The 9,371-nt window shown below is 31.7% G+C and overlaps 1 protein-coding gene and 1 non-coding gene across 2 annotated transcripts in view; both read left to right on the top strand.

The window, feature by feature from the left end:
- The first annotated feature begins 3,624 nt into the window (after positions 1 to 3,624).
- On the top strand, positions 3,625 to 3,696 carry TRNAD-GUC (transfer RNA aspartic acid (anticodon GUC)). The gene has a single exon. It is a non-coding gene; the product is annotated as a tRNA-Asp (tRNA).
- Positions 3,697 to 3,764: 68 nt separating this feature from the next.
- LOC101494798 (peroxisome biogenesis factor 10) overlaps positions 3,765 to 9,371 on the top strand; it is a 9,755-nt gene continuing 4,148 nt past the window's right edge. Inside the window, exons 1-9 of the mRNA XM_004498799.4 lie at positions 3,765 to 4,068; positions 4,156 to 4,187; positions 4,271 to 4,360; positions 4,677 to 4,771; positions 4,881 to 5,091; positions 5,285 to 5,354; positions 5,440 to 5,518; positions 7,650 to 7,783; positions 8,220 to 8,311. Of these exons, the coding sequence (XP_004498856.1) occupies positions 3,873 to 4,068; positions 4,156 to 4,187; positions 4,271 to 4,360; positions 4,677 to 4,771; positions 4,881 to 5,091; positions 5,285 to 5,354; positions 5,440 to 5,518; positions 7,650 to 7,783; positions 8,220 to 8,311 (999 nt within the window). The 5' untranslated portion in view covers positions 3,765 to 3,872. The remainder of the gene's footprint in view (positions 4,069 to 4,155; positions 4,188 to 4,270; positions 4,361 to 4,676; positions 4,772 to 4,880; positions 5,092 to 5,284; positions 5,355 to 5,439; positions 5,519 to 7,649; positions 7,784 to 8,219; positions 8,312 to 9,371) is intronic.

Below are 9,371 nucleotides of genomic sequence, written 5' to 3'. Positions count from 1 at the left end.
GGAAATAAGGAATTTCATCAATCTTAATGAATATTTTCTAAACATATATTTTGATTGATGAACTAAATTTTTTAATTTTTTTTGAATGGAAAATAATTAATTTTTTATTAATATAATATAAATGTGGTTCATAAATTTTATTGAATTTGGTTAAAGGTGCTAAGTTCAAACACACAAAATTCAGTCAGATTTTATTTACTCTCTCCGACTTCAAATATAAACAATAACAAAATATACGTTTTGATCTTTATTCAATATAAGTAAAAGTTAATTAACTTTATAGATGATATTATTTCTATAATACATTTTTTTTATATTAATTTTGATATTATTTTTTCAATATCTCTTTTTATTTTGAAACAAGTTATGATAAAAGACAACTTAGACAATACAATTGACTTATTTACTTCATATGTCTCAAAATAATTAAGTAATTAAATTATTTCACACATATTAACAAAATTATACAATTAAAAGATAATATACTATTTTTTCTGAATTATATTTATTAGATAATAGTGCATTATCAAAACATAAATGTATAACATAACATATTACATTACAAGTAATATTAATCAAAATGTATAACTGTAAAAAGTGCATTAAAAATTAAAATAATTATTTATTTTAAAATATTATTTTTTGCAAAATGTAATTTTTTTGTTGAATGGTGGAAATATTAATTATAGATTAAATATATTTTTTAAGGAGGGTACTCAGAGAGAAAATTTTCAACTGAATTTCAAACTGTTTCTCTATATCAAGGAGATTAAAACTAAGAAAAAGATCAAATTATCTTATCTTTACAAATTTAACAAAAAGATATCGAACATGTGTCATCTTTTTTTGTTTGATTGAAAACATGTGTCATCTCTTCGTTCTATTTTGGAATTTATACCAGATATTTCACCTATCTAGAAAAGTATATTTGGTTGGAGACAAATGTAGTCCTGATTTTTTTTGGCTCATCCACTCCTGAATTTAAGAACCAATAATTTGTATATTTGACGGTTCAAATGCAAAAGACAAGAACACATAATATTGCTATTTGCTATGACCTTTTCCTCATATATAATTCTCCCATTCACTCAGAATTCCCATAAACGTATTGGCCAATGGATGAAATCAATCCGAGATATTAAAGGTAAAATCAGTCTTAACCGCGACACTTCCTATTTTTCCCATTAATGTTTCAAACATATAATGCTGTCAAATTGTAAAGTGGTTGATTTTTCATTCAACCAATCATTTTCAGTTGCCAATATCTTTCGTTCGTGTTACTTTTACACTATGATGATGATCCCCTCCTTTATAATTTAAGTGCATGTACCAAGTTTGAATTTGATACCATAATTCTTTTTTTTTTTATAAATAAGTTATATATATAAGTCAATATTGAAAATATCAAATTAAAACTATAATAAAAATAATTATAAATATATTTATTAATTTGAATATATGGTAGTAGCATTCCACACCAACAACAATTTTCATTTTTTATTTTTGAATATAATTCTTCCCTTTTTTTATTATAAAATAATTAATAAGCCTATAGAAAATATTATGACATTATTGTTTTTCTTCACAAACGTGAGAAATTAAGGAGTAATAAAAATTGGAGAATTAATTAATTTTTTAAAACTCTAATTTTAATACAAAATAAATCAATTATTTTTTGTATATATTAAAACATGAAAGTTTAACAATTTATAAATTTAAAATTTTACACTCCCCAATTTATTTTAAACATTTTTTGACTATATAACTTTTTTATAATATATAAATATTTATTGGTGCCCAAAAATTTAAGGCTTTATCCAATCGCATACTATAAATATGCTTAGGCCACCACTTATGCTTATTCTCCTATTTGAATGATTAAGAGGAGTTTGAGTGATGGTCACTTTTGTCAATAATAGTAATAATGAGATAGTAACCGGTACATATTTTGTTTCTTCTCAGTTTCGACATTTTGCTATGTTTACTCACGTACAACGTCATATCACATATGTTGTAAGTAGCTTATTGGTTATTTTCTTGAATCACCAAGCGATATGGGCCACATATTGAGTTTGCCTTGCGGGGCAATAAAATACTACAAAGATATTTTGTTTGTTGTCAGTTTGTCACAATGGTACATAATTAAGTTGATGTTCTACAAGTGTATCTTTGTGTTGAATCAATTCATAATAATTAATAGACAAAATCATAATACATTGTATACGATATATCATATGATATAATGAGATTCTTTGAGCCTCACAATATTATCTTTAATTAATAGGCCGGAGAGTATATATATTTGTAAATAATACTTATTTTTATTATCAAATAATGTGATTTTTAGTTCTCCTACCGAGGCTAAATGATTAAAGTATTTGATAATTTTTAAGGTAGTTTAGAGTTAGAACTATATCAAGTGTATTAATGTTCAAACCTCAAGTTCATTGCACCGTTTTTATGAGGTATCTAATCAATTTTTTTTTTATTTTGTGTAATTATTTACAATTTTGTCCTTACTTAAAAGATGTATAAGTAAATTGAGAAATGTGAGTGTTTATAAACTATTTTTAACTTTAATTATTAATTAACTTGAAATTTTATTTTTATTAATTTGTATACTTACACAATTTTTTTAGTAGTTAATCTTAAAGAAGCATGAGATCAACTTCAAACCTAATGCAAAGAAGAGGAGAAAGTAATAAAGGTTTGTCTCCAATATATTATATGAATTAATTAGTGAGTCCAAACCCTTATATTTGTAAGAATTCAAATCTAATTTTTTTTATATGTAATTATTTCAAATCAACAATTTTTTTTTTGAGAAGTTATAAGATGTAACCATTATCGAAAATCTGTTTTTTTTTTTCCGTTGGATCCTTAATTTGAGTTTATTGTGTTGACACTTGAGAAAACAAAATATTTGAAGGTTATGACACTCACATAATTTCAATGTTTATTACATGTTTATTAAGAAAATCATAAGAACCATGAGCGGAGTAACTCTTTAGATGCATCTAAAGAAGAATGAAAAAAGTCAAAAAAATCTGAATGACCAAGGAGGTCAAAAAAGTACATTTATAAAGGTCAAATTTGATGACATTTGTGTTGCAATGCAATAAGGGAGAGTCCTTAGAATGAAAAGATTAAGTTTATTAAATGATATTGTATTGAAAACCTGTTTCAGCCCACTGGACTAATCTAAATGTTTGGCCTACTTCGTTTTAGTGAATTGTTGGTCATTTTTTTAGAGAGTTTGTTTGATTTAACTAACAAGTAGAAGATATTAAATAAATTAAACGAATAAAAATTAAGCAGATGTTGTGGTTATAGATAGTTAATGTGTTAGATGGCTTAAAAAAGTTGCAATTTAATGACTAGATTTGTCAACAACAAAAAATGCTAGATGAAACTTAATCCACATAACATATCCAAAAACAACACAAATTCAATATGCATTTCCATTTGTGAACACATCACCTTTTTTATTGTCTAAAGATGGGGTTAAGAAACTCAGAAGACTCGGGTTACGAGCAAAAAAAAATTCCTAATAACTAATTCTGACTAATATTGACTTATTAGAATATGTTACGTATATATTAAAAATGAAAATGATAACAAGAAGTCGTTGTAGTATAGTGGTAAGTATTCCCGCCTGTCACGCGGGTGACCCGGGTTCGATCCCCGGCAACGGCGTTTTTTTTTATTATTCTTCTCTCTAATCTCTGTTTCATTTAATTTGATTTTTATTTTTTAAGGGCCATGAAACGATTTTTGTTTTTATTTTGAAAAGAATAAAATCGATAGGATTAAGAAGCAAGAGTTTGTCTGGGGATAACACTAACTGCATTAAAATTTTATTAGAAAACCCAATGGGGTGGGGTCACCTTGGAAAACATGGCTCAGATTCCGGTAACGACGGCGATGCAGGTCCCAGCACCAGCACGGCGGAACCACGGCAGTTTCCTTCTGCGGCTCAGCCGGAAATGATGCGAGCTGCTGAGAAAGACGATCAGTATGCCTCTTTCGTTTACGAAGCCTGTCGCGACGCCTTCCGCCAACTCTTCGGTCTTTCTCTCTCTGTAACTAACTTTCATATTGCAATTGAAGTTTCAATTTGCCATAATCTAATGTTATCTTAAACTCTATGTACAGGTACTAGAGTTGCGGTGGCTTATCAAAACGAGGTAATTACTTTTCGTTGTTTATATTCTTGATTATTGATTGTGTGTTCCTAGTTAAGTGCTTTAGTGTTAATTGCTTTTTTCAGACGAAACTTTTAGGGCAAATGCTTTACTATCTGCTCACAACAGGCTCGGGACAACAGACACTTGGAGAGGAATACTGTGACATTACTCAAGTAATTTCATTCTGTTATTGCTAATTGTTAAGTGATTTCATTCTTTTAATGCTAATTGTTAAGTAATTTCATTCTTTTATTGCTAATTGTTAAGTAATTTCATTCTTTTATTGCTAATTGTTAATTTTTAATGCATTCTAGTGTTAGTTTAAATTATTGAAGTGATATATTTTACACTGTTGTTCTTGAATTGGATATTTTGATTTATTGTTTTTTTTTGTAGTTGCTTGAGTTAGTTTTTTTTTGTAACTGATTTGATGAATTTCATTTCCGTATTGTTTTTTAATATCTGATAGTTGTTGATTTGGTTTATTAGGTTGCAGGACCTTATGGGCTTCCTCCTACTCCGGCCAGGCGTGCTTTGTTTATTGTATACCAGACGGCGATTCCGTACATTGCAGAGCGAATTAGGTCGATTCTCCTGTCTCTTTTGACTAATCATTGATGTGATTGAGCTTTATGTGTGTGCGTGTGTGTTCACGTTTCTTGTTTTATGACCACTCGACTGTTAATTTTACAGTTCTAGAATGGCTTCCCAAGGCATTGTTCTTGCTGACTCTGAGTATGCCGAGAGTTACGGTGAAATTTCCCAGGGGAGGAGTAGTTTTCGGGTTTCAGCCACAAGCGAACTTTCTCCTTTGTCTGCCTCAGGGCGGTCTGCTTCAAGACTGACAAGGTTGAAGGAGAAACTCGGTGGATTTTGGTTGCATATGGTTCAGAGATGGCCTACGGTATATTACTCTTGCTGATGTTACTCATTCAACACTGATCAAGTTACTACATTCTCTCCTTTGTAAACACTTCATGTTAATCATATACTTGATCAAATGGGATAAGTCAAATACTTCAATCTTTCAACTACATTTAACTTTAGTTGAAAGAAACTTTTTTTTTGATGAATCTAGTTTCTGTGCTCCCCACCAGATGCTGCCTTTTGTTCGAGAGTTATTGCAGTTGCTTCTTCGTGCTAACCTCATGTTGTTTTACTTTGAAGGTGATCTTTTGCTTGACAGTTACATTGTAGGTGTTAGATATGAAAACACAAGTTTTCTAAATCTTGGCATTATGTCTTTTTGTAGGCCTCTATTATCATATATCCAAACGTGCTGCAGGCATTCGTTATGTGTTCATTGGAAAAGCATCAAATCAAAGACCCAGGTATTGTGTTTTGAAGCTTTAAAGTCTTTAAATAAAGTGAGGGCAAACAAATTAGGGAATTTTCCTATTCATTTAAGTAGAATCACGTGGCTTTTGTTTAGTTAGAAGTGAAAGAAAGCATGTGAAGTATAAGTCGAGCAAAGGGCACATCAATTCTATCTGAGGTAAAAAAGGAAGAACATACCAAACCACAGATCCCATGGTTAATGTATTTTGGAACCTTTATACAAAATGATGGGAAAATAGTTGGAAATGTGAGTCATAGGATTCAAGCAAAATGGTTGAAACGGAGGAATTCTTCCCCATGTATTTTGTGATAGAAAATTACTGGTCAAACTTGAGGAAGAATTTTATTGCTTGGATGAGTATAAGACTTTCAATGTTGTATGGAATTGAATGCTAGATAGAAAAAAGCTAACAAAAAAGTAAGTTAAATGGTTGAAAGATTGAAATGTTACATTGGATAAGTGATGTTAGCTGGTTTAGAAAACCACTAGGCAAGTACATTGACTGCAACAAGGAATACAATGAGAGTGAATCTTCCTTCGCAATCAGAATTGGGTTCAATTATCAACAACTGCAAAATAATTTCAATTTGACCTCGAGAATGGCATGTTGACTGAACTAGATAATGGCTAACAACTAGACTTTGCAGTAATAGGACCCAAAAGCAATATCTAAAGTAAAACTTAGTGGATTAAAGCAGATAGATTTGGATTACCCTTAGTTTCCTTCCCAAGTAATTGATTCAAGTCTTAATCCAAGTTCAATTCACATAATTCACATTCAAGCACGCAAAGTTAGATAATTTTAACTACCTTGACAACAATCCCTTTGAATCTAATTAAGAACTATAATCCCTTAGGTGATCTTTATTAAGACAATCATTAACTATAAGAATTCAAAGGAATGCATGATTTCCATGTCCTATATGTACGATCATCAATAACATGGTAATTTGCATCAGATCTAACTTCGTAGTCAATTTTCCAATCAGGAGTTCATGTTTGAAATCAATTTCACGATGCCTTTAAGGAAAACACTTAACACAGAGACACAATATTCGATTGTGATGAATCAAACAATGCATTAAGGGGAAGGAAATCAACTTCATTTCAAGATGCCTTTAAGGAAAACACCAAACACAGACACAATTACTCGATTATGACAAATCGAACAACGCATTAAGAGGAAGGAAACCAACTACATTGGATTTCAGCTAAGGGTCATCCTAGCCCAACCTAACCTTATGAGTTTAGCTACTCATGCTAAAAATAAATAAGACTATAAAGAAAAGTCAGTAGTAATGCATTGGATCCCCTAAGGTTGCTCCAAAAATCATGAATTTCATTGATCCACAAAAATGCTTAGGTCTCCTTGAACTTCCCTCCGAAGGTTGTCCAAAAATTATTAGACTTCGTATGCATATCATCTCAAAGTTACCTTCAGCATCCAACATGAAACTACCAGCCCTGAGGCCCAATGCTGAGTTCTAATCCCTGGCTTAGTGTGCGACAAACAGCGTTGGATTACTTTGTTGAGCACTGGGCACAACTTGTAGTGTTAGGCACTACTCTTCCAATTGCATGTGGTTTTTGCCTCTCAATGTGGATTTTAAATTCTGACTGTTGGACATCAAATGGCAAAATCTCATCGTGTAAGCTTTCCTTGGATATTAAGAAGGATTTGGGTTAAATGGCATGTCTTTAAAAAGACTCATGAAAGAATATTATGGCGTCATTTGGTTCTTGAAGTCAACCCCACTTACCAGGAAAACATAGTAGTAGTAGTTGTATTTAACTCCATAGTACCATCATTGTGTTATTCATAATAGTGTTTTCTTTTCATTTAATTTTAATTTCTAATAAGTTCTCGCTTTCTTGTACTAAATCTTGGGTCAGGTGACCCCATTAAATTGCTTTGGAAAAACTCTTATTGCAAATGACATTTTGTGTTATTGTTCACTCACTTTGATTTTCTTTAATAAGACTCATAAATGAGCTATTCATTGTCAGAGATTTCCTTTCTCAAATCTACAAATTAAGTTTCTCAATCGTTACATATGAGTCTTTGTGCTTCTCTTGGTTTTAAATTTAAAGCACCTGTTCTCTGTAATTTGGCTTCTGTGCAGATATCAAATACTGGGAGTATTTCTGCTGATTCAACTTTGTGTAATAGCTGCCGAAGCGCTGCGTCGAAGGCATTTTACATCAATTGCTAGTTCAGTTCACCAGGCATCCTTTGCAACCCACAATACTTCAGCAGGTTATATATTTTTCTCAACTTATTTTTTATTTAGATATTTTTCAACTTTTCTTTTTTTAGTTTATGTTTCCACTAATGTGCTTCGGACATTTTCCTCTTTTATCAATTAGTTTTTAGAATAAACCCTCTATCCAGTCCTCCAAAGATTAGGGTGTTGTCGCAAAGATACACGTCTGTCATCAGATTCATCATTTTGTGTTACCACTTTAATGCTTTTCAGCAAAGAATTTGGTGAGACAATGGTGTATCTTTGAGGAATTAATTCTTGAAATTTATTTGTACGGTAGATATGGGGATACTTTAATCTTTGAGGGACTGAGTTGGTACAATTTTTTTTTTTGTGGACTAATGAGGTGACACCCTAATCATTGAAAGTCTAAGTTGAGGGTTGGTTCTGGTTTTTGTCATAACCTGACTCCATTGCCGTGTATTACAGGACACGGTTTGCCTGTTCTAAATGAAGAAGGTAATTTGGCAACTCCAGATGCTGACAAAGGAAGTTGGGTTTCTGAATCTTCATCTTCTGAGGTTCAATTATCTCTTAAAATTATCCTTTTTCTTTTAATGATATTCAATGCATGCTTGTTTCTTTAACAGAGTTTAAAGACAAGATGTCATACATGTTAACTAAGAAAGTTCAGGATCTGCAGTGGATAAACATATTGCTTTTAACTTATACAGTTGTGTTGATCTGTTCTGGTTTGAAATGCCAATGTTTTGGCCTAGGAAGACGGATAAGTTTTGAAATATGAGGATATTTTTGAATATAAAGTAGGGTTTTCTTAATGAAGGGCCTTTAAGACACCTGTTAAAGAAATAAAAAGTGAAAAAGCATTCAAGGAATAGTAAAACATTCATTTTATTAGGAATACAAATGTTGAAAATATATTTATATTTATTACATATCATGTAAATAGGGATAATATCTCCCATATTTATTTTTGTATTTATTGCCTTGAGCCTATATAAAACAGACTCCGTTGTGTAGTTCAGACACACGGTTTCACCATATGTCTCTCTCATTTTCTCTTATTCAACATGGTATCTAGAGCCTATTAAGAGACAACCCTATACCGTGATTACCCCGGGACCCACTGTCCTTCGGTGAGATTTTTTTTCCGGTAAACCGTGTCTCAATTCCGGTTTACCCTTCTTTGTCGCTTTTTCGTTCATTTTTTTCTCCACTGTTCACTGTTCATCGCGCGACACTGTTCATCACGCGGTACTGATCATCGGGAAAAAAAAAAAAAAAACCATATTCCGCCACTGTTTCGCTGCTGGTTTTTAGGTAACTACTTATTGATTATGGCTACTTATAAAGATTTTCTTCGATGGAGAGAGTATTGTCAGAACTCGAGTTCCGCTGTTTCCGCCGCACAAAGTGGTAATTCACCTGTTTGCATCTCACCTTCTCATAGCCCATGGATTCTCGATTCTGGTGCATCTGATCACATTACTGGTAATAAGACTCTTTTCTCCTCTCTCACAACATCTGGTTATTTACCTAGGATAGTCTCAGCCAATGGTTCCCAAACACAGTCTCAAGGGATTGGCACTGTCCAAATCCTCCCTACTCTATTAGTTAAAT

The sequence above is a fragment of the Cicer arietinum genome, chromosome 4, assembly GCF_000331145.2.
Source record: "Cicer arietinum cultivar CDC Frontier isolate Library 1 chromosome 4, Cicar.CDCFrontier_v2.0, whole genome shotgun sequence".
Lineage (NCBI taxonomy): Eukaryota > Viridiplantae > Streptophyta > Magnoliopsida > Fabales > Fabaceae > Cicer > Cicer arietinum.
Note: the sequence above shows the minus strand (reverse complement) of the source record. Positions and strands in the feature narration are given on the sequence as shown.